This window comes from Leptopilina boulardi, unplaced genomic scaffold, assembly GCF_019393585.1.
Source record: "Leptopilina boulardi isolate dan_hultmark-lab unplaced genomic scaffold, ZJU_Lbou_2.1 LbouV2_332, whole genome shotgun sequence".
Classification (NCBI taxonomy): domain Eukaryota; kingdom Metazoa; phylum Arthropoda; class Insecta; order Hymenoptera; family Figitidae; genus Leptopilina; species Leptopilina boulardi.
In genome coordinates, this window is record NW_026137899.1 from 765193 (window position 1) to 791482 (window position 26290).

Below are 26290 nucleotides of genomic sequence, written 5' to 3' on the forward strand. Positions count from 1 at the left end.
AAAATACCATTCTTTTTATTACACTTAATATTTATAACTGTAAATTGAACATAAAATTCAAATTAAATTAACTATAATTAAGCAGAATTAATTAAAACAGTTAGCTTAAAATTTTTTTATAAACAATATTATTAACAACATTATTTAATAATAAAATAAATGATAATTACGTTATGATGAACTACTCAACATTTTTTACTCACTGTCTAAACTGTTCGATTATTAGTCTTTTTTGTGTAATTATTATTCTATTTTTTGAATTTACTATTCTTAACATGCAACCAGAACTGGCCAAAAAAATTACTGTTTGAATACTCTAATTTTACAAATTTTCTCATTTTTCAAAAAGTGAACAAACGTTAAAAAAACTTTTGAATTTTTTTTATTCTTATTAAATTAAAAAAATTTTTAATTATTACTGAAAGTAATTTATTTACAGCTCAGTAAACAAAAAATGTTAAGAAATTTTGATTTGACAGTCATTTATTTACATTATATAATTATAATATAGTTTTAATTTCTGGGAATCTGATAATTATGCAGAGCTAAGTGCCAGTAACTTGAATAGTGGGAGAGAGAAATGAGGAGGGAAAGACGCAAGAGAACGAAGATGCACGAAGCGAGCAAGCTCACCTACACAGTGAGTGTAGTGGTAGTAGTAATGTGGTGGGGCTGGTTTTCGTAGACACCACAAGTCGTCCGGAAACGCGCTTGACATGGGTATCTTCTGGATTTTATATTATTAAAACTATTAAAGTTTTTTCATTTCTTATTTTTTCATGTGAAAGAACAACTCAAAATCTACTGAATGACAGCATAAAATCAAAATCGATTTTTTTTTCGATAGGTACCTTTTCTCGTGCGGCGTCACATATATATATATATATAGCATTGAAGCAACTCACCAGAATAATAATAAAATAAAGATACTAAAAAGTATCTAATTACTTTTCAACGTTTGATATTTGAACTTCGGATTTCATATATATGTGACGGGTGAAATAAAACACTTATTTATTTTATTAATAAAAAGATATATCCGTAGATATCGAATATTTATTTAAAAGAATTGTTAACTTTACATTGAAGTCCGTAGATAAATGAAAAGTTCCTACTCGGATGTAGGCGAGGAAAACAACTGTTATTTGTCTCTGGACCATTCCTTGGGGTAACCGATGGTCCAAGGAATGTTGTCCTTGAAAATAGGGGGCGGAAAAGAGAAACTAAAACTAGTTTGGAAAATGCGTTACACTCCCCAGGTTAGAATGAGCTTAGTCCTCTAAGGTCGTACTCTAACTCTTTTCGGTAATACTATTATATCGTCGTCAATGTTTCTATTATATAATATTGCATTAGATGGATCAACAGGCGCTGTTGCTACCGGTGTATAATTTACAGTAGGGGTCGCTGTCACAGTAGTAGAAATACAAAACAATTTTATACATAAGTTTTTAGGTATCATTTGTCTAAGCCAATCAAAAAATCCAATTTTATATAAACTATAAAGACTAATTACTCCTAAAGATATGTAACCTAAATAGGTTAGTATATCAGTACTTGTTTCTATCCAAGTTTTCGTACGTCTATTCGATTTAATAGATTGTAAGGAAGTTTCCATCACATTTAGGCTTTGTCGTAACTCCTTAAAATTTTCGTGACGTAACGACTCTTGGATCAAAGGTAACTGGTTACTTAATAAACTAATGTCGTCGGCATTTAACTTATAAGTCACATTTTTCCTAAAGAAAATATCGCTAGTTCTTACCTTCGATTTTCTCAATTTTAAAATAGACTTAGGTGTTTGGATGGTGCAGTCATTATCGCTAAAAAGTAAACTTGCGGAATTAAGTTTAATAGTCTGTGTGTGAGTTCCACACCATACACTCAGTTCAAAAGGCATCTCCGGAACCAATATGTATTGGTTTGGGTCTCTCAACGGAATAAAAACTAATTCCAGAATTCTAAAAGCAGAGAATTGACATATTTGATCCGTAACATGTTTATTTTGACGACGAATTATACTAGTCTCGCATGAATTAGTCTCACTAATAAGATAAGTCGGTTGATTTCGTTTACAAATACGTAGATCGTCGATTTCTTTACATAGTTTTATAGTTTCAATATCCGAAGGAACGTACATATTTTTCTCTATATTTGTTAAGACAACCTCGTGAGAAGGGATGGGTGCTATGAAACTATTTCCATGGGGAATAGGAATTGGAATTAGGTGAAAAGTTTGTAAATCTTCGTATTCTAGAACAGGAACTTTTACTATGTAGACTAAATTTTTGTTGATAATTCCGATTGTTATTTCTGATATATCTACGATATGTTGGTAATTATCTCCAATTAATTTTATAGGATATTTATGGTTACTGGATTCTTCGATGTGTCGCAATTCTTGTATTAATATTGCGGGTGTTAAAATTTGAGGGTGCACAATACCATGCTTTCCGTCATTTATAGCATCGATCATTAAGTTTAAATCTTCGCTATATTCTGCTATTGTAATTTCCGCGGTGGAGATTAAATTAGTAATGAGGATTTGTTTGTTATTTTGATTAGTGGAGTTTATAATTTGGTTCAATTGTAGTGTGCGGTTTTGAGAATGTTCATTTAGGTTCTTAAGGTCGTGAGATGCACTATTAAGTAAAGTTCTTATTATTCTTGTTTGGTTCCCAAGAGATTGAACCATTACGTTATTATCCTTGTATACCGCGTCTAGTTCACTATTGATTATTTGTAGATCTTGATCATCTAATGTCCCAAAAAGTGTTTTGGAGATAGACCCTATAAAATTAAAAAAACCTCTACGATAACGGGATTGCCCTAGTATGTGATGTAACAATTGTTTTGAAGTTTGCAATCTATTAAGTCTATTTTTGACAATATTTAATTCGTATTTTTGCGGACATTTATTGCATAAATTTGAGGCCTGATTATAAATATCTGAAAGCTGCGAGAATCTTAACTCAAAATTAGTGGTATCAATTTTTAGGATCAATTTCCAGGTTTCGTGGTATAGTTTAGTTACACCCAAGTTTTCTGCAAATATTGTAGTTCCATCGAGGTCCTTGAGGTGTATATCTGCTCGGACGCAAAATAAGATTGTGACCCATAATATAATCTTCATGTTCCCTGAAATTATTGATAATAAGGTTTTAATTTATTTGAGTGAATTAAATGCCTTTCGTTGTTAAATAGTATTTCAAAATTGTTATTGTTTTTAACACTAATAATTGTAGCGGGTCCTTTCCAATCAGCGCATAACTTATCCTTTTTAACATTTTCAAGCAAAACTAAATCACCTATTTCAAATATTTTTTGTGGTAAGACAATCCTAGCATCCTGAATTCTCTTATATTTTTCCTTTGATTGCTGTATTTTCTCTTGAGCCTTCTCGATATATTTTTCATGTCTATCTTTCCATAACTTGATTAGTTCCGAATATTTAAGACATGGAGTTGTAGCGAGAAGAGAAGGTAGATTCGCATTTCTTCCAAAGGTTAACTGAAATGGTGAAAATCCAGTACCTTCATGAATCATTGTATTATAAGCCATGCAAATAATTTTAAGTGTAAGGTCCCACTCTACATGATTATCGCTCATCGTTGTCCGTATTAAATCTTTAATAGTCGAATGTGCCCTTTCCAAACTACCGTTGCTTTGGGGATGAAAAGTTGTTGTTTTAACATGCCTTATACGAAACAGGTTTTCGAAGTTCTGTATTAATTCCGATACAAAATTTTGTCCTTGATCCGTTAGTATGTGTTTCGGTGATCCAAACGTATAGATGTAGTGATCGAAAAGTCCCTCTATGATAGATTCGGAGGTAGCATTTTTTAAAGGAACTAGAATTAAATATTTAGTCAACATGTCCTGAATTGACAAAATGTACTCATTTTGTTGTGCAGTTACCGGAAGAGGTCCAAATATATCCATAGCAATTTTATCGTTTGGGTTAGTTGGTGTGTCCGGAATAATTGCTTCTGCTTTGTGTTTAATACGTTGTAATTTCTGAATTTGACACGTGTGACATTTTTTTATGAAATCAATTATTTCTGCTTCCATATTAGTCCAAGTTCCAAGTTCTCTTGCACGTGAGATAGATTTATTTTCACCGAAGTGTTGGGCCATTATTGAACCATGGCATTCTTTAAGAATTTGTTCGCGTTCTTCTTGCGTAAGTTCTGTGGTTGCATTGAAGCAAGTGTGTACCTTTAGACCTTGATATTTATAACACAAAAAAGAAATAAGTATTTTTAATTTAATTTTTTCAGTTGCCGTAAAAGTTGGGTCGTCGAAATGAAGGCGAAGAATGGTGTATTTCTTTTCAATTGTCCATTTCGCTTGTTGATCTAATGCTTGCAGCCATTTCTTTTCATTGTATTCGGGTAATTTTATAACGTTTTTCCTTAAGTTCACGCGATTCTTAGATATTCTTCTCCAAAGCTTCCCTGGTGCGTTTGGTTTTTCGATTTCGCGAGACTCGGTGCGCTTTTCAAACCATTTATAGTATTCTTTAAATAATTGTTCTGTTTCTATATTTGTTTCTTCTTGATGGTCGATAGTGACGGTTTGATTCTCGTCGATATCGAAATTTAATATTAATGGTTCAAATGGGCTAGTAACTTCTGGTCGCGTTTGAATATTTTGTTGAGGCACTGGCGTATGTAAATCACGGTCCGTATTCTCATTTAACTCTTCTATCTCAGGTAGTTCGAGTTCCAAGTCGAAATTAGAGCTATGTGGCATTATCTCGGATTTTTCCTCATCAATTGCAAAAATTCGCGATAGGGCATCTGCTGCTGTGTTTTCTGACCCTTTTTTGTATTCAATCTCATATTCGTATTCTTCCATTCGAAGTCGCCAATGCATTAATCTCGAAGATGGATCTTTGATATTAAAGAGCCATTTAAGGGCTTGATGATCGGTTAATATTTTGAATTTTCTACCGAGCAGATACTGTCTAAGACGTTTAACTGCCCAAACAATAGCTAGTAGTTCTTTCTCGGAAGTGGTGTAATTAAGTTCATTCTTATTTAAGGTTCTTGATATGTAACAACACGGATGGCCATCTTGTGAAAGAATTGCACCTATACCAACATTGGACGCGTCAGTGGTTAGGACAAATTCTTTTTCAAAATCCGGGTAACGTAAAACAGGAGCTTTACATAAACTCATTTTGAGTTTATCAAATGCCTCTTGACATTTATCAGTCCAAATAAAAGGATTAGAGATTTTTGTAAGCTCTGTTAATGATTTTGCAATTGTAGAGTAGTTTTTTATAAATTTTCGGTAATAACCAGATAGGCCAAGGAAGGATTTTACTTCTTTTGCATTTTTTGGTTGTTTAAAATTAGAAACGGCTTCTAATTTTGCGGGATTAGGTTTCACGCCGTCTTTAGTGATGCAATGTCCGAGATATTCCAGTTCAGGACGTAAATATTCACATTTATCCGGCTGTAGTTTTAAACCAGTTTGACGGAGCCGTTCGAAAAGTGTTACTAAATTATCGTTATGTTCCTGTAGGGTTGAGCCGAATACAACAATATCGTCGAGGTATACAAAACATATTTTCCCGATTAATCCTTCGAGAGCTCGGTCCATCATTCTTTGAAAGGTAGCGGGAGCATTACGGAGACCAAAAGGCATTCTTTCGAATTCGAAGTGTCCTTCTGTTGTCGAAAAGGCGGTAAATTTTTTTGAAGACTCTTCCATGGGTATTTGGTGAAAACCGGATTTCAAGTCAAAAATTGAGAAGAATTTGGCTTTTCCAAGGTGGTCAAGGATATCGTCTATTACTGGTAGTGGGTATGAGTCTTGGTCAGTTATATCATTAATCTTACGAAAATCTGTTACAACTCGCCATTTTTGTACTCCGGAAGCATCGATTTTCTTAGGCACTAACCAAAGTGGTGAGTTAAAAGGAGACTTTGAGTGTCTAATTATCTTCTTTATTAACCAATCCGCTACTTGTTCATTCATTTCTTTCCGATGAGCCTCGGGCGGTCTATATGATTTTATATTGACAATCTTGTCTTCTTTAAGCACAATACGGTGTGAGGCTAACTTACAACTGGGTAAAGGATCTCCCGGAAGTGAAAAGACATCGTGATACGATTGAATGATTTTGTGTATGATTTCACGAAAATCACCTTCGATGTGATCTAGTCTACTATTCTCTGTTAGTAACCTAAGCCGTGCTGCGAATTCATCTTGTGTAATATTATGAACAAAATTTTCACATGGTTCGCTTTTTAGAATTTTATAGTCTAGTTCGGTCATAGAAATTAATTTTGGTTTTTGGGAATCGTTGACCAAAGGCACAGTTATTTTTGAGTCGCAAATTCGAAAAATAGAGTCAGGCACATGTGGGTTGTCCATAAAAGCTGCACATCCATTTTGTTTAGAAACAGGTATTTTAACTAATTTCATTTGATTAGGAGGTATTAAGATGCCGTCATCCATCAAAAAATGTAATTTTTTGTCTAAATTCAAATTATTATTTGACAAGTTATATTTATAATTTTGAAGAAAACAAAGTCCCAAAATTCCATCTTCCGGCATTGGAAAATCGTTTGAAACAACATTAAATATATGAGTCTTGTCAAGATATTGGAGTTCGATTTTGAATTGAGATATGTGCGATTCGTTCCCCATTTTAAACTCTTTGTTTTGCGATATTTGTTGGAAATTATCAGGAACACAAGATTCTTTTAACAAATTTATTGAAGATCCTGAGTCAACAAGCAGTCTGATGTCTCGTTTGAATAGTCGAGGTCGTAGTATGATTGACTGAAGTCGTCCTGAAACGTAAGATATTCTGTCTGTATATTGTCCGGATTCTCGTTGTGAGTTTCCTGAGTTTCGTTCGTTTCCTGACACTCTTCCTGTGTCATATGTACTCTCGCGGGGGGTTTCTTTAATCTTTGGTCCAGTTGAAAATTTGGTGTCTTACCGTTCTTTGCGAAGCATTGTGACTCTAAATGTCCCGGTTTTTTACAATAGTTGCATAGTAGCTGTGCTCTTTGGGCGAGGGGCATGCTGTGGTTAGGCGGGTTATTGTATCTGCTTGACATGGGAGGGCGCGTACCTAGGCGCAAAGGTGTCGTGCTTTGTTGCGGGTTTCTTGACGCTGTAGAAATCCTAAGTCTCATTTTTTCCCGGATCCACACCTCAGCTTCGAGGGCCTCTTCTTGGGCTTTATTAATGGATTTTGGTTTTAAAGGTCTGACTTGTATTCCGAGGTCATCTCTAAGGTTCATAATGTATCGTTTTATTGATGTTTTTTCTTCTATCTGAAGAGCTACTTTTCGCGCGGCTGGTGAACTGTGTTCTGATTGAATCGCGTAATGTAATTCATTTAAACATTTTCCGAAACGTTGATTAAAATTTTGAACACTTTCGTTTCCTTGTTTACACGAATCTAGTTTTGCACGACATAATTCAATCGAGGTTCCTGACCCTAAATTTACCCTGAGTGCTTGATAAAAATCGTTATAATCATTTATAGACACATGCCTTATTGATCTTTTGGCATCATCGATTACTTTTTCCCTTAATATAAAGTCGAGCAATAATTCTGGTTGACTGCAACGTTGTCGCGCACGTTGCACTGTTTTTATAAAATCTTCGGTTCCGACATCGTCACGCCCGTTAAGTGTTTCTACGGTTCGAATTATCTCTTTAGCAGGTAACAGGTCGTTCGCCCTCGCTACGTGTGGTGCCGAGTTTCCGCTCATAAAATTGTCGCCAGTCGGGGGTCCCTGTGGGTTTTCCGATGTACTTTGGGACGAAGACATTCTCGTCTCAACATCATTTTTTTTTAAATTTTCCTGGGCTTTACAACGGGATGGTTCTTTATTGTCTAAATTTTTTAGTGAATCATCTGTATCATAGTCGTCCGTAACTAACGCGTCGGTTCTTTTAGCAAGCGCTTCGATTTCCTCAGCGCGTCTGGAATTTTCTTTACCAAGAATTAGAAGGTTCCCGTTCATTTTATTTTGTGTTTCCTCCATACACGAAATTTTAGTGTTTAATTGTTTTACTGTGTCAGTAAGTGTGCGGATAAGGTTCTCTAAATCTGGAGTGGATGTCATTTTGATATTTGAAAATTCGGGTAAATTTTTATTAATGTGAGAGGATTTTTCTCGAGGGTTGTCAGTAACTTCGTAACCGGATAAATATCTAAGATACGATTGAAAAGCCAGCGTAGTTTCGTTTAAATAAATAATATGTTACAAAATAAATTGTTTGTCTAAAAAAAATCTTTTGCTTGCTTAATTTTATTTTTGTAATTGAGATTATTTTATAATTTTTTTTTTTGAATTTCGTATTTTGTAGAATTTTATAATTTCGCAAAATTTATAACAATTTTTAATAATAAATAATAATATATATTTTTTTTGTTAACAAAATGTTTATAAATAAACAATAATAATAATATTTATTTACTATTAATATTTATTGTCAATATTAATTATTAATATTATTATATTATTATTAATATTTACTATTATTTATTTATTGTCTAATAATTATTTTTCTTACTCGTTGATTGTTGAAAGTCGTGTTGTACGGTCAGCCTGGAGATGTGTCACTCGTAAGGTACTCTCTCTCTCTCTCGTTGCTAGCTTAGTTGCGTGGCGTCGTGTCACTCGTAAGAAATACACTCCCCCGTTGCCAACTTGGTTGGGTGGCGTCTCACCTTTCCTGGGACTTGAATACCCACGGAATCACTGTCGAACTTACTTAATTCGGCCCGAGTCCGTGTTTTCCGGTAATTCCCAGTGAAAATATCACCGTAATAATTCGTCACAATATTTTTCACAAAAATTTAAATTCACAAGGTTCTCACAAGGATAGCCGATTTTTGATCGCGATCGTATCAAGCTATCCTGGCAGGATCGCCAAAAATGTGACGGGTGAAATAAAACACTTATTTATTTTATTAATAAAAAGATATATCCGTAGATATCGAATATTTATTTAAAAGAATTGTTAACTTTACATTGAAGTCCGTAGATAAATGAAAAGTTCCTACTCGGATGTAGGCGAGGAAAACAACTGTTATTTGTCTCTGGACCATTCCTTGGGGTAACCGATGGTCCAAGGAATGTTGTCCTTGAAAATAGGGGGCGGAAAAGAGAAACTAAAACTAGTTTGGAAAATGCGTTACATATATATATATATGATTCACAAACATGCGGAAGTATATCCTTTCTTCCTCTGTTCTCTAATAAATTCCTTTTATTTAACCTTTAATATTTATTGACTTGCAACAATTATTTTAATATTTCAAAGTTTGCTTATTAAAAATTCAGAAGTTTGGGTTCACCAAACCTGAATTTTCCAACAGTTAGTTTTGAAATATAAACAATTGTTGTTATAAACAAAATAAAACACTTTCTGAATTTAATCGTAACTTGCACTTTTAACAATTATAGCACTTTGCATTTGATAATTAATTTATCCTTCTTTTTAATTTTAAGAACTTTTATATAACAATTGATTTTACAAATGTGGAATTTTCACTGTATTGTTGAGATAATTTCGTAGACTCTACCCTTTCTGAGGGGAGTAAATAACTGAATCAACCACCTTTGGTGGGAACAAAACTTAAATAAAAATTCTTCCGCCTTTTTGCGGGTAATACGTCCGCCTTGCGGGAAATATAAAATAAGACTCCTTGAATAATAATTTGGTGGCAACGATCACACCCTGTTGGTATGCGATTTTTAGGAGGTGGGAGGGTTGATTTTGCAATCAACACCTCGTTGTCTCCATGCAAGTTTTCGCAAACTTGCATTTTTCTAGTGGCGTGATCGGTTCAACCACCTAATGTACTTTTATACTTCATATGTTTCCTCATTTTCCAAAATAATGTGGCAACTCTTTACAGTGTAAGTCCCACAACTTGTGCAATCGATCAATAATTTTGATTTGGAAATTAAATAAAATAATAAAAAAAATGAAATTATAAATATTAATTGAATTATTTAGAAGTATTATTTAAATATTCTAGTTTCCGAAAATTAATAGGTGAATGTGTTTGTGTTGTTCATGTTGTAGGTGTATAAGTATTATAATATAATAATAATATAATATAAAAATATAAACATAAATATTATTTCTAATGAATAATATTTAGCAAAAAAAATTAAAAAATTACGGAAATCCGTCCGTAACACAAATGAATAGACAAATGAATATTTTCTATCAAAAAAAGCATGTCCAGAACTTACAATTTAAAAAATTTTGCAATTGTGATTAGTTATTTATTAGTAGTAAAATAACAATTGTCAGAGTTTCGTTTCCTCGATATGGCTTTTCTTATTTTTTTTGAAAATTAAACAAGATTCATTTTTAAAATTTGATATTGTTGCATATTTAATTGCTAAGAATCAATATTTGTGTTTTATTGTCTAAAATGTGTTATTATTGGATATTCTAATACTAAAGAAGCTGTAGGTCTTTTTTATGTTTTAATATTTTGTAAAATGTTCATCTGTCGGAAACTTTTGACAAAATAAGAAAAATATCTAAAGAAAATAAAAATTATATCATTTTACTGGAATTTCAAGTGAGAGCTCCCAATACCCCACAGGTGGGGTAATGGGAGAAAATACATTTTTTTGCAAACTTACTTTTTTATTCTTAATTTTTAATTAAAATTAAAGATAAATAACAACAAGGAGGGGGTCGGAGGGAGTCCTTTATGTTTATTTCATAAACATTTTGCTTCCTCATTGTGTGAAGCAAAAAATTTACTTCCTCATGGAGGAAGCTATGAATTTCTCTAATTCAATTAATTGATTTAAAACATTTCGAGTTAAAAACTGAAACTTAAAATTCATAAAATTTTTTGAAAATTTAAGAAAATTGTAATTAATTTTGGGTGTAACATATACTTTATATATACGAATCGATTCGTTTCAATGCAAGGAATTTAATTATTTAACGTATTAACTTGAATTTAAAAAAACACAAAAATTTTTAGCCATAATATTAATTTTTGACTTTTCAATTTTTATTAATTCTTAAAATTCAAATCAAATCTGTACTTTATATATACCTATCGATTTGTTTGAATTCAGAGAATAAAATTAGTTCATATATAAACTTGAATTTTAATAAACACAACATTTTTCATCTGAAATGTGAATTTTTTATTTTTTAACTTTCATTAATTCTTTAAATTTCAATCAAATCTATACTTTATTATTCAAGTCAGAATTGGATTTGAAGAGCTATTTGTCCAGAAGAATTAGCATTGGAGTTGAAACGCTTCTAAAGTCAATTTAAGTTTACTAACTCGAGAGAATCAGAATGTGATAATTATTATTGGATGGAAATTATTTTGTTGACGCCATTGTATGTCATGAAATATATTTACCTAGTTGAGAGATTTGATTAGTTTAGATTTCAAGCCACCCGAATGTACAGATGGCACGTAGCAGATAAAAGCATGTGAACATCATTCTCGGGGATTATTCTGATAATCTTAAATTATATCAGCAGAATACGATACAGAAAAATCAAAGTATATATGTCTACGATACAAGTTATATGTAGCACCAAAAATGAAACAATCAGTACTACAATTTGGTAGCATTTTTGATACAAAGTAATTTTTTCTTTTTAAAATTTTGTGTAAATGACATCTAAACAATAAATCTAAATATTTCTAATCAGTTTTTATGAGATAATATTTCTTAAATTTTTTGGATACCTTACTTGTATTTATATAAAAGTTTAAATAAATGTAAATAAAAAGTACATTGTTTAATTGAAAAGTTTTACATCGCGTAAATAAAAATTATCTTGGAAAGAGTATATAGTGAAAGAGATAAGAAACTGATTACCTCAATATAAAGGAAGTTTCTCAATCAATATGTCATATCAAAGTCTCTGTGAATACGGAATGAAGTGGTTCATTATTTTGGCATGTTTTGTGACTTCGCAAGTCGCCCATGGGGCAAACGGTAAATCGCTAAATTTATGGTTTTTCCTTGGTTCCGCCCTTCCTCTGTAGGATTGTTTTTACCCTAGCTTGCTTTTTCATCACCCCCTCAACATCATCTTCCAGAAGTGTGCGTACGTCTTTTGCGCTTCCTTGTTAATGCTCGAAATTCTTAATACATTATTCTTTTCATCGTGGATGATAGATCATCGTTATTATTTAAAATAATCAAAATTTTTTAAATCTAGTTTGATATTCAAAATCTAATCTTTCTAATTCTAAATGTGATATTTTTTGTTGTGGTTTTAGTTCACTTTATTCAAGAAGATATTGGTGAAAAGGAAGTCAAATTACCACTGGAACTAATAGACGAAACTGTGAAGAGTTGTAATGTAACGACAAATAAAGGAGAAAATAAAACGTTAATAATTAATAAAACTGAGTCTTCTATAACTTTTAAAAAAAAAGAAGATTATGGATATGAAATAATAATAAATAATCCTACTGCTGAATTAAATGGAATATGGAAAATAAATGTTGAGACTAAAAAAGAAAGAGTAGTAACTGAAACATTTTATATTCAAATTAAAAATGTAAGTTTATCTAATTATAAAGGAAATTAGTTTATAAAAAACGCAAATAACTTTTTATGAAATTTAATTTTTCAAATAGTTGACAGTCATCGAAAAAACCGATAATATCAATGATATTAATATCTATGAGGGTCAATATGCAATTCTTAAAATGCCGTTTCCTTTCAATAATTTAGAAATCTGCTTACTTCAAGTCGAGGTATTTGAAAATTTTCTAATTCACTTTAATAAATAATTCCTATTTAAAGATCTTTAATTTTTTGGATCGTTGTAATTCAATTCCTAATTATATTGAGATATAAAAACAATTTTTTTCACAAATTATAGCTTGAAGATGAGACATTAATTTATGATATTTCATCGAAAGAGAACACTCCTTTATCGATAAATCAATCTAACGAGTGTGGTGTACAAATTCTATATGAAGAAGCAAAATTTGGTTATAATTTGAATCTTTATGCTTCAGATATTAATAGTCATGAAATATACGAAATGATATTTTACTTACGACCTAGACCAGTGGAAAAAAATGATGAGTCGCAATCGGTGAATAAAAATCCAATATCCTATTTAACAATTAAAATCTAGAAATACTATTATGATAAATATTCTCTTTTAAACATAAAATATTTTGTTGCTACTTTTTCAAATACCTTTTTTCATGAACAGAAATATCAATTTTTATCTCAACGATGATTTCCGTGATTCTATATTGTGCTGAATAAGCCTGTAGGGATCGATTAAGTAATTTCAAATAAGTTTTACTTTTAATTGAATTATCAATTTAATTTTCCCTAATTTTCAATTTTAAGTTGACTATCAAATTTACTTTCAATTTTTTCTAATTTTCAATTTTATGTTCACTTTAAATTTCTCCAATTTTCAATTTCAAGTTAATATTTAATTTCACTTTCAATTTTAAATTCATTTTCAAATTCAATTTCCCTAATTTTCAGTTTCAACTTCACTTCCAGTCTCAAATCCACTTTAAATTTCACTAAATTTAATTGTAAGTTCTCTTTTACTTTCTATTTTAATTACACTAATTTTAAAGAACCACGCACAAAGTGTACAGAAAATGGCTTTCAGCTAAATTGGATGAAATTTCAGGAAGGTGTTGTTTGAGGTGTCCTGAACAAATAATGTTTATGACAAAATGCCCCCACAAAGAATATTTTTTGAGTTATATGGGGTAAAAGTGAAAAAATATGAGAAACATAAAGTACGCAGATTGGGACCATTCTGGGGTGCGATTCTGTAATTCCACTTCACTTTCACTTCACATTCACTCTATCACTTCACTTTCACTTCACTCTTAATTCACTTTAACATGAAAGGTGAAGTGAGATTGATGTTAAAGTTGTGAGAGTAAATTAAAATTGATTTTGAAGTGACTTAAGAGAGAAGTAAAAGTGAAGTGTATTTTATGTTTTTCATATTTTTTCACTTTTGCCCCCTAAAAAAATTTTTTGTGGGACATTTTGTCATATGCATTATTTGTTCAGGACACCTAAACGAACATCTTCCTGAAGTTTTATCCATTTTTTCCGAAAGCCATTTTCTGTACATTTTCTACGTGGTCTTTTCAACTTTAAACAATAGCAATTCTATTTTTAATTCTATATACACCACCTTCCGAAATTGTGCGAACTCTGCTCTCTAAATCTGAATAAGTGAAATTTCACTTAAAATATGTCAAAAGTCTTCCACGTAGAAAAATAAGTGAAACTTCACTTATTTTTGAGTGAAAACCACTTATTTAAAAGTGCATATACACTTATTTTTCTACGTGGAAGACTTTTGACACATTTTAAGTGAAATTTCACTTATTCAGATTTAGGGAGTGCTTTTTCAACAACTATAAAACTGTTCAAATCTTCAAAAATATTAAAACTAAAATTTTTTCCTCTTTATTTTATTAAAGCTAATAAAATTCTGAAAGAAATGACACCTTGACAAAGAGAATATGTTAATTTTTCAATTAGATATCTAAGAAAAACCCAATTTTCAATGTTTTTACTATTTTTTTTATTTCTCTGGCAAAAATTAATATTTTAAAACGTTCTTAGGCTCATTGAAATCGTATTTTGTTATGCAATTTAAATTATATAAAACAATTCATGTACACATTCTTCCCTAACGTATGCAAACCGTGAAACTTGGCTCATAAAATGTCAAAAAATTTAAATTTAATTCTACAATAAAATATAATGTTTAAAAATCAAGTAAATATATCATTCTAAACTTCTCTGATTTATGTAAGTAAATTTAAGATTTATACATTTTACTGATCATTTTTTGTCATATAAATATTAATCACAATTTTTTGACATTTCATGAGCCAACTTTCAGGGTTTGCATACGCTAGCGAAGAATGTGTACATGAATTGTTTTATATAATTTAAATTGAGTAACAAAATACGATTTCAATGAGCCTAAGAACGTTTTAAAATATTAATTTTTGCCAGAGAAATAAAAAAAATAGTAAAAACATTGAAAATTGGGTTTTTCTTAGATATCTAATTGAAAAATTAACATATTCTCTTTGTCAAGGTGTCATTTCTTTCAGAATTTTATTAGCTTTAATAAAATAAAGAGGAAAAAATTTTAGTTTTAATATTTTTGAAGATTTGAACAGTTTTATAGTTGTTGAAAAAGCAGAGTTCGCACAATTTCGGACGGTAGTGTATTGTCAGATTGTGTTGATATTTTAAAAAATAAGTTGTTTAACTTTTAATATTATAAAATTAGTGAAATTGAATGTAAAAATGAACTTAAAATAGAAAATAAGAGAAATTAAAAGTGAAAGTTAAAGTGAATGTGAACTTAACTTTAAAAATTGGTGAAATTAAAAGTGAATTTGAAATTATATAATCGACCCCCTGTTTCGTAAAATGCTCCATTATCCTCAGAGTTCATGTGTAAGTAATAATAGAATCTTTTTTTTTTTTAATTAGAAACATTTTCAACTCGGTAAAAAGAACTTAATAATTTTTCCAAAAGAAGAAAATTCACCGTTGAAGAAAAAAATAACATATTGTCAACTAGAAGATCCCAAAAAAAATAAATTGCCAATACAGGCTAAATCATGTTTCTATGAAATTCCATATGTTACAAAATACCATGAAGGATCTTGGACAATACATTACGGTGTTATAGGAAGCACCTCTTCAATGAAAACTTATGTAAATGTTACGACTTATGGTAAGATACAATTTTTAGATATTTCAAATAATTAAAAAGTCGAAAGTATATAGATATGAATATTTTATACATATGTGACACTTCACGGTGAAACCTTGGCTTCCAACATATAGGATATGTTTAGTGATAGTTTTACCTTGATTATTTCTAATAATGTAAAATCAAAATCAGTTTTTATTGAATATTTTGTATCCAATGAAAACTTGAGCCGCCGCAAAGTAAAAGGGCGCATAAAATTTGTACGGCCGTACAAATTTTATGCGCCCTTTTACTTTGCGGCGGCTCACTTAAATATCTGTCATTTATATTAAGAGTTATTTATCTTTTGGTACTATTACTCTAAAAAAAACGTTACCTAAAATTTGTTGGCAGCTAAGGTTATTTGATTGCACTAACTCCTAAGAAAATATTTTATCTTTGTATTTTTGCAGATCAATTAACTTCATCCGTCACTCATTATCCAGAGAATAATTTAACAAATTTATTATGTCAAGTGCGAGACAAGTGGACAAATTTTGAAAACGCACTAAAATATTGCCTTTTCACTAGGCCTGATAATTTTACATTTAGTATTACTTATGGAATAGGAAACGAGAAGTAATTTTAAAAACTAAGTCATAAAATTATTCTCGTAAGCAACATTCTTATTATTTTTATTAAAAGATATTTAATTTAAATTAGGTATCAATATTATGGAAAAGGTGAACAAAAAGGTAGTAATATAAATTCTCTGAATATTTACGACTGTGGAATAACTATAAGATCACCATCAAAAGAAGATTATGGTCCATGGAAATGTACTATTAACATAAATGATAAAATAGTTGGCACTATTATTAATGTTCATAATTCAAGTAATCAAATCGATTTGCAACAACGAATTACAAATATAAAAACAGACAAAGTTTATGCACAGAAAGGACATTCGTTCACAGTAAGAAAAAATTAAAGAATTTATTTGTATACAAATTTTTTATTAATTTTTTAAATAAATGTAGATAATTTTGTTTTTAAAAAAGAAATTAATTAAAACATTTTTCAGCTAAAATGTTTAGCAGAAGAAGCTCTAGATTACTGTTGGCTATTAAGTCCTAGCGGAACTATATACACCGTATCTAAAAACGGAAGTTCACCGACAGAACTTACATACAAAGGCTCCGGTTTAGAGTTTGGCGAATGTGGAGCCGTTGTTGAAGTTGCTGACAACACGCACGAAGGTGAATGGAGCTGTCGCATGGGTGTTTTAATTAAGACTGAAATGTCATCTCGTATTTCTGTGACAGTAACAGGTTAGTGTAATTGTTTCTTTTTGTAAAACCACTGTCAAGTTAAAGTAATAACTTACGTTCATTTCAAGAAAAATTTATTTCGGCTAAAATGCAGAATAAGTACGTAAAGAGAGAAGTTGTCTTTATATGTGACAGGTAGTGATGACAACTACATAAAAATTAACGCGCGTCATTCAAACAGTTTTATTCTTTCAATGCAATATCTAAAGAAAATAAAATTTAATATGAAGTAAACTATATTTTTTAAATATACATAAATAATATTGAATGAAAAATATATTCGAATTCAATATTTAAGCTGCGGCCCCCACCCGACTTTGTCCGCAAAATACTTTCAGCCATATCCGACGAAAATAAATGGCGTGAATATGTTTGAAAAATCAGTTTTTCTTATGCCTCATGGTATGGCCTTTTTCATTAAATAGCGTGTGCTATTTAGTGAGAATAAAATTATGAATATCTTGTCCGGCCTACCACGGAAATTTTATTCTTGACCACTATCGTTAAAATATCGCGTTCAAAATTTTATGACTTTTAAATGAGCCTTATCCGCAATTACGATTTTTTCAAAATTAAAACAAAATTCGAAAAGTCAAATTAAGTTCTCGAAAATCTCGGAAGTTTTCGGAGTTGTTGATTATACGCATCTGACGTAGGTTTTTGAAAATTTAAAATGCTGTTAACAATCTATTGGATGCGCATGAATTTCGTTATATTCGTGTTTCTGACAACAAATCTGGTATTAGATTCTTAAAATTCAAAATGGTGCATCCAATATGTTAGGAATTTAAAAAAAAATCGATCAGAATATATTAAATCGTCAAATATATTAAGAATAGAAAAAGTAGAAGTTAATACTTAGAAAACAACAATTATTAATGTATATTATAATATTATAACAGCAATATAACGATGGTAACATTATTCAAGAAAATCTACAAAATTTGACTTTGCGAATCTCTCAACTACTCCATTATTAAAATTCTCGACGCGTTCGAGGAAGTTGAAGAAAATTTTATAATTTTCTGAACTTCGAAGGCGACCTTTTGCAAATTGACCTAACACGAGAAGGAAACTTGAAGATCGTTTTAATTGCAAAACTAATATCCGAGAGCCACGCTTATTGGATTAAATAGATTCGTAAGACGTACTAACAGCACCTTCGTTATCCATGACTTAATAATTGCTCGCGGACGTGGTCTCCTTCAACTATAGCTAACACATAGTTGCAGAACTAATTAACCAAGTAATAGATAACGTATCAAGCATATAACATGCAAGTGACACGACGCAAGACGTTGGGTCCCAAGAGATCTTATACATTATTAAACGTTTAACTGAATGCATAACAATTGACATAAACAATTAAAAATTTAAGTTCTCTGCTATTCTGTAATTTCACTCCAATTTCACTTCACTTGAACGTCACTTTCACTTCATTTCCACTTCAGTTTACATCCTCTTCACTTGCACGTCACTTTACCTCACTTCACATTACTTTACATTCAGTACACATTTACTTCACCGAACCTTCAGTTTACTTTCCTTTCACTTCCCTTCATTCTTACTGCACTTGAACGTCACTTTCATTTTATTTCACTATACTCTCACTTTTTCTCTCTTCTCTTTCACTTAAGGAGGATTTCTCATAAAAAAATCGATTTTTTTGCATAAATTTACTCTTTAATATGTCAAAAATGCCTTCATAAAATATTCAGTCGATCCGAGTGTTAGTTTTCCAGATAAATCTGTTATAGTGGGTGGCGCAACCACTGTAACGTACGTATAGCGCTATTGTGACTTTAAACGTACGTGTTTTCCTCAAAATCATGTTTTTTACGGTAGACTCGCTTAAAAAACTAAGAAAGGTATTGCCTTAAATCTTTTTGCATACTGTTAGGCACACCTGTTCTCAGTTTCTGAACTAGGATCAACTGAATCGATAACCCTCCCTCCTACCCCCGCTAGATTTAAGTACGAAAAACGTCGTTTTTTCAAATTTTTTATTCAAAAGCGCACCATTTTTTATTTTTTCGTTTTAAGTAAAACCCCTAGTTTAGAGACTTGCCACATATGTATATTTTATGATTCTTTTTGATTTTTTAATTTCCGGTGATTCAAAATGGCGGAATCGTGTCTACCGCAAAACGCTTTCTTTTTTTAAAGTCAGTCACCATACTATATCAAACGCTTAATTCAATAATTTAGATGTAAAGATATAAAAAAATTTTTAAAAAAACAAAAATGTTCATTTTTTTCACCGCACCTAATCTTCACTTCATTTTAGAGACAAAAAAATATTACAATATCAAGTTTCATGAAAATTCATACTTTTTTGTAATTCTGACATGACCTTGTTACAAGCTTACTGAGCAATCTTGCAGTAACCTTACACCGCAATCTTTCGGTAAGCTTACCATGCAAGCTTGGATCGGGTGGGACATTTGAAGCTTTCCGCAAGGTTGCTGCAAACTTACGTGCTATCTGGGTTGTGTGAAATATTTACTAAAGACTACCGAAGTATAAAACACCTTTTAACTACGCTTACCTTCAAAATTAAATATAAACGTAACAAGTGAACTAGTGTTACACCTCATTTGTTATTTTTAATAAAGTTAACAGTTGATTTGTCAGTTGTCAACTTGTTAATTTAACATTAAATTCGTATGAACAGCGACCTAGAGAACCATTATAAACATGTGTAATTTATTTATTTACGACTTGGGAAACGTAAGATATTTTTTTTTAATTTTGGGTGCCATCTTGGATACATTATTTTTAATTTTTTATATTTGAGAACTGATTTGTATTCGCAATAGTTCAAAAACATTCAGTTCCTATGTTTCATAATTTTTATTTCTTACATTTTTTCATGTTTTTATTTATTGTTTGTATTTTTTCTTAAAACTTTGCTCCATCCCGAAGAAAATAAACCTAATCCGATTAAAAAATAATATTAACTATAAAGTTACATTGGTTTTTGTAAGTGAAGCATATACGTCCCACACGCTTTAATGAGTTAATCATAAAAAAAAGATTAAAACTATTATGATTTGCAGATTCTCTACTAATTGCTGATGAAAAAACGATTGACATTACACACAAAAGTCCAATAATTCTAAATTGCCGCATCTCACCAGGTTATGATAATAAGATCAATTATTGTCGTTGGATAAGACCTGATGGTCTTGGAATTTATAACAATGTAGATAATAATTACGTGACTAATAAAACGTTATCAACTTGTCAACTAACAATCCAAGGTACAATTTGCTACATTATTGTCAAGTTAATTCAGGGTAATAATTAGTTATAAATATGTCACATGAAAAAAGTTTAATTAACTCATATAGATTAAAAATTTGCATACAATAATTTTTATAATTTCAAAAAAACATCATATAGAAATTACTTCCATTAAAAAACATTTAAATTTCATTTGATAAAATCGATTTTAATTCATGTCTATAAATAAATAAAAAATATAAATAGAACATTCTATTTATATAAATGCTGTATGATTATGTTTTTTTTATTTCAGAAATAGATATGAAATCCGACATTGGTTCTTGGTTTTGTGCAGCTGGTATTTCAGGACAGGAAATGAAAGAAGCAACAACTAAAATTGAAATTAAATATTCCTATATAGGATTGGGTGGCATTGTCTCTGTAATCCTTGCAATTGTTCTTTTAGTGATTACAACAATAACTCTTTTCGTCATTATTGTCCGTAAACGTAGAAATAGACAACTAAATGAAAAAGTTTTTCAATACAAATAATAATCTCTAAAGTGCATAATAAAAAATTGCAATGGCAAATAGATGACAATTATCTCGATTATATTTATTTCGAAATTTAGGAAAATTAATATTACTTTTTCAATAAATTGAAGAATTGGAAAAATAATAAAGCACAGTTGTTAAACTTAAAAGTAATCTCTTAATTAGCATAATTTTATACGAAGTCGTTGAGTAGAATTAGAATATTACAGAAAATATAGTGCTGTCATTTATTTTTGTAAAAGAATCATTGAAAAGTAATATAACGTTTTTATACTTTATAAAAATGTATACATACTCATTTCATAAAATTTTTAACATAAAAAACTCCTTATGTTACAATTTTAGAAAATGAAAAGAAAATAGAACATTTAAAGAAATACCACATTGAAAAGAAAATCAATATTAAAAATTCCTAAAAGAAAAGGAGAATTTGCGGGAAAATTAAAAATATTGGGACAATTTACAAAAACCCTACTTTAGAAACTTCAAAGAAAGGAGAATTTGAGACGAAAATCATTTTAAGAGACGACAACTTTGAAAATTAAAAAAAAAACTAAAAAATTAAGAAAATAGAAAGTAATCTTAGAAAAAAAGAAATTGGAAGAAAAATTGATAAATAATTTTAAATATATTAAAAAAAACTAGAATTTGAGAAAACAATCGAGAATTTTTTCCAGTTTATAAATGTAAATAAACTTTAAGAATTTTCAGAAGACAATTGACTATTGACTAGGAATTTCAGAAAATTAAAAAAATTCCTTTACTATTTCCTTAACTTTCCTTGACCGTTAGACACACTGCGTGATTTAATATCGCAAAATCCGTGACCTAATTTAGTTAAATAAATTTTAAGAATTTCCAGAAAAACAATCTTATAAAAAGAATAGATTTTCTTTTAGAGGGTGAGAAAATTAAGTTACTCCTTCTAGGGTTAAATGATTAGAAAATTAAAAAATTTCCTTTACTGTTTTCTGCCTTTTTCCTGTTTATTTAAAATCTCTTAAAGAATAGAAAGATATAAAAAATCCGTAACAAAAACTTAGAAGATAAAAAGAGATAGATATTATTGAATACAGGAATGTAAAAAGAGATAAAAACAAGGAGGGGGTCCTTTATGTTTATTTCATAAACATTATGCTTCCTCATTGTGTGAAGCAAAAAATTCGCTTCCTCGTGAAGGAAGCAATGAATTTGTCCAATTCAATTGATTGATTTAAAAAATTTCGAGTTAAAAATGTTTTAAATTAATCAAATTTTTTGAAAAATAAAGAAAATTTTAAATAATTTTGAGTGTAACATAAACTTTATATATACGAATCGATTCGTTTTAATGCAAGGAATACAATTATTTTATTCATCAACTTGAATTTTAAAAAAACACAAAATTTTTTAGCTAAAATATGAATTTTCGATTTTTCAATTTTTATTAATTCTCAAATTTTAAATCAAATCTATACTTTATATATACCAACCAATTCGTTTCAATGTAGGGAATAAAATTATTTCATATATAAACATGAATTTAAATAAACACATTATTTTTTAGCTAAAATGAGAATTTTTTATTCTTTAACTTTCATTAATTCTTTAAATTTTAATCAAATCTATACTTTATATATGGCTCACTTCATTTAAATTGTCATATTCAGCTTCCAGAAAAGTTGAGTTAGAAAATTTTGATTTTAAGGTTGAAACTAATTTTTTTAATACAGTTTAACATGTTAAATTAAAAAAATAAATAGTGGTGACAAAATTAAAGTCATATATTTCTTATGGCAGACGGTTTTTTTTGGCAGAAATCGTCATATCTTATAAAAAAAATTTTCTGTCAATTTTTGATAAAATAATAATACTAAATATAATTCGATTTGACTGGTGATAAATATACTGAAGTTTTTGGGGTCGCTGAATCTGAAATTGAAGTCAGATTTAAAATATTCAAAATGGCCGATCCAAAATAGCAACCATGAAAATTTAGAAGTTGATTCGATTCGCTTGAAACTCGTTACTTAGGGGCTTTTTGGGTTACTAATTACAAATATGACGTCAGATTTTCAAAATTTAAAATGGTGGATCCAATATGGCGACCCAATATGGCGGATAATTTTAAGACTAATGCGATTCGGTCGAAATTTGTTTCTCGGGGGTTTTCGGGGTCGCTGAATTCGAATTTGATGACAGATGAACCCAAAAATCTTAAATACGATGAAATCATATTTTTTTGAAAGCTCTTTTTGGAACCTTATTAGGCCTATAAGTGATTTTTAACTGGACTGCGAAGGGGTTAAAAATTATATAGGCAAAATGCAAAATTTATGTCCTTATACATTATGAATATAAAACAAATAAACATCTATTCATTTCGCCGAAGGAATTAAAATAAAAAATTTTTGAGGGTGAGTTATAACTCCATTTTATGGAAAAAATTAGGGAAGAGGGTTGCGTGTACGGGTCATGTAGTACACGAATTATGCTATAATCTAAAAACTTTTTTGAAGTTTTTACCACGTCAGGTTAATGAGAAAAATCATATTAAACACCCATAACAACATGTTTCTTGGGGGTTTTTACCCCCACTTTTTTCAAAATCCTGACATGCTAGGCAATTTTAAGATCCGGGATCGTGTTCAGCACCCAAAAATACATTAGAAACCATTCTGATATCAAGATAAAAGAAAAAAGTTTTATTTTGTAGGCCTCTGTGATTTATTACGTTTACTGAAGCCATATATACAAATTTGCATTACACTTATGACCATTACACTGTTGACATTTTGCTCGTTTTTCGTTTATAAAATGAAAACGGTTATACTTATATCGACGGGGTTGGTCTCATTCGAAAGAGAATCCAAAAATACATTAAATTCCATACCGATATAAAATTCAAAATATTTTCTAACCATTTTCAAGGCGTTACACTGTTGACAGAAATTCAATTACGAAAGTGTTTCGGCTTTTTCTGCCACCATGACAAACGAGCAGATTTATACTTATATCGTTTTCGTTTTTTTCACACACTTCGTTGTTGTGTTCTGCTGCTTATGCGATGGTAAAGAAATTTTTTTGCTCATAAGGTAATTTAAATAGCAGGTAAAAGTTGAAAATTCTGCCGGCAAAACGTAAAAATACAAAAGTGAGGGACACGTCATTTTCATTTTCTGTAAATTGTATAAAATAAAGTTTAATTACCAACACTTGATTTTCCTTAAATATAGAACTAATACTTCACGAAACATTTTTTTAATCTGGTTTAAACACTATATTTTCGACATTTCATTCATTTGAACATTGAAAATGTCTCCGGGGACGCATTACACTTATGACATTTTGCCTGCTTTTTGTTCTACCAATATTATGAAAATCACTTCTATGTCCTTGTAAGTAGAAAATTTATTGAAAATCATTGCTTTTTACTATATAAACAAATTAATTTCAACTAAGGTTATATCAAATAATTTTTTTTGGCAAGGGACACGAATATGACAATTTAAATGAAATGAGCCATATATCAATCGATTCATCTTGACATAAAGAAGACGATTATATTATATATTACCTTAAATTTTTCGATTTAAAAATTTTTTCAATTAAAAAAAAATTTTTGGAAAAAAGACGATAAAATTTTTTTTTTGGGGTATTTTTAAAAATCCTCTCGTCATTTTTGAGAGATTAATGTGTTAAATAAGCCTACCAAATTTTACCCAAATCCATTAAAACCTGTTAAAGATATCGTGTTCACAAAAACTATCCACACACACATACACACACATACATCCGGACAATTGATCAGGATCTCATATAACATGTTTCTATGTAGAGGAAAATTTGTTTTCACCATTTTTAAAAATTTTATAAACGAAAGGACTACATAGCTTCCTCCACGAGGAAGCAAAAGAGATAGATATTAGATAGATATATATAATCTAAAATCAGTTAATTATTTTTTTTTACAGAGAAAATATGTCAAAAAAATTATTCCCAAAGCTCGAAAATTTTTTTTGGCTAGAAATAATTTTTTTTGGCACGTTTTATCTGTAAAAAAAAATAATTAACTAATTAAATCTAAAATTAGTTAATTATTTTTTTTCACAGAGAAAATATGTCAAAAAAATTATTTCATAAGCTCAAGAATTTTTTTTGGCTAGAAATAATATTTTTTGGCACGTTTTATCTGTAAAAAAAATTATTTCCTAAGCACAAGAATTTTTTTTGGCTAGAAATAATATTTTTTGGCACGTTTTATCTGTAAAAAAAAAATAATTAATTAATTAAATCTAAAATTAGTTAATTATTTTTTTTTACAGAGAAAATATGTCAAAAAAATTATTTCATAAGCTCAAGAATTTTTTTTGGCTAGAAATAATTTTTTTTAGCACGTTTTATTTGTAAAAAAAATTATTTCCTAAGCTCAAGAATTTTTTTTGGCTAGAAATAATATTTTTTGGCAAGTTTTATCTGTAAAAAAAAATAATTAACTAATTAAATCTAAAATTAGTTAATTATTTTTTTTTACAGAGAAAATATGTCAAAAAAATTATTCCCAAAGCTCGAAAATTTTTTTTGGCTAGAAATAATATTTTTTGGCACGTTTTATCTGTAAAACAAAAATAATTAACTAATTAAATCTAAAATTAGTTAATTATTTTCTTTTACAGAGAAAATATGTCAAAAAAATTATTTCCTAAGCTCAAGAATTTTTTTTGGCTAGAAATAATATTTTTTGGCACGTTTTATCTGTAAAAAAAAATAATTAACTAATTAAATCTAAAATTAGTTAATTATTTTTTTTTACAGAGAAAATATGTCAAAAAAATTATTCCCAAAGCTCAACATTTTAATTTAATTAATATATTATTAATTTATTAATTAATAGTCAATTAAATAGGTAATTTGTTATTAATAGATTAATTAATAGTCTTTTAAATAATTAATATATCATTTATTATTGAATAGACTATTAATAATTTAATTAATAATTAATTAATAATTAAATTATTAAATGCTTTTTTCATTTAATTTGAATTTGCCGCTATAGAGACCTCTACATGTTTAATTTTTTGTAACGTTTCTTTTCTCGCATGAATTTGTCCTTCTTATGAAATTGCTGTGCTTTGGGCTCTAAAGCCCGATCGTCTTTTTTTTCCGTGAATTATTTTTTCCGTGAAAAGTATACCTACCCTTATATAGTTTTTTCTAGACTCGCATCCAATAAATACATTACACCAATATCTTTATGATTAACAGAAAATATTTATTTTTTTATAAAATTATAAATTTAATTTTAATTTAAAAAATTATTATTTCAATGTAAAATAAATATTTTAGTTAAATTAAACATTAGTAGGAAAACTTTTAGATTAATTTTCGTTTGAAAAAATGAGAAATGTGTTTTTGAGGAAAGAAGATTTTAGATTATTATTATTGATTTTATCTATTATAGTTTCCATTCGAATTTT

The 26290-nt window shown here is 29.4% G+C and overlaps 2 protein-coding genes across 2 annotated transcripts; one reads left to right on the plus strand and one right to left on the minus strand.

The window, feature by feature from the left end:
* Window positions 1–1109: 1109 nt before the first annotated feature.
* On the minus strand, window positions 1110–9077 carry LOC127285425 (uncharacterized). The gene is made up of 2 exons (XM_051311427.1): window positions 8554–9077; window positions 1110–3138 (listed from the first exon to the last, which is right to left on the minus strand). Exon 2 carries the CDS (start codon window positions 3131–3133, stop codon window positions 1280–1282), a length of 1854 nt encoding a protein of 617 aa, XP_051167384.1. The 5' UTR covers window positions 3134–3138; window positions 8554–9077; the 3' UTR covers window positions 1110–1279.
* Window positions 9078–11572: 2495 nt separating this feature from the next.
* Window positions 11573–20983, plus strand: LOC127285423 (uncharacterized). Its single transcript, XM_051311425.1, has 10 exons — window positions 11573–11987; window positions 12275–12558; window positions 12638–12757; window positions 12886–13104; window positions 15516–15762; window positions 16194–16359; window positions 16444–16696; window positions 16805–17051; window positions 20111–20314; window positions 20593–20983. Exons 1-10 carry the CDS (start codon window positions 11897–11899, stop codon window positions 20829–20831), a joined length of 2070 nt encoding a protein of 689 aa, XP_051167382.1. The 5' UTR covers window positions 11573–11896; the 3' UTR covers window positions 20832–20983.
* Window positions 20984–26290: the final 5307 nt, after the last annotated feature.

Bases quoted from the DNA above. Each gene is read 5' to 3' on its own strand.
- LOC127285423 (XM_051311425.1), top strand. From the start codon at position 11,897: ATGTCATATCAAAGTCTCTGTGAATACGGAATGAAGTGGTTCATTATT. The intron at 12,559-12,637 runs GTAAGTTTATCT...TTTTTCAAATAG, and splicing joins TTTATATTCAAATTAAAAAT to TTGACAGTCATCGAAAAAAC. The intron at 16,360-16,443 runs GTAATTTTAAAA...AATTTAAATTAG, and splicing joins TATGGAATAGGAAACGAGAA to GTATCAATATTATGGAAAAG.
- LOC127285425 (XM_051311427.1), bottom strand. From the start codon at position 3,133: ATGAAGATTATATTATGGGTCACAATCTTATTTTGCGTCCGAGCAGAT.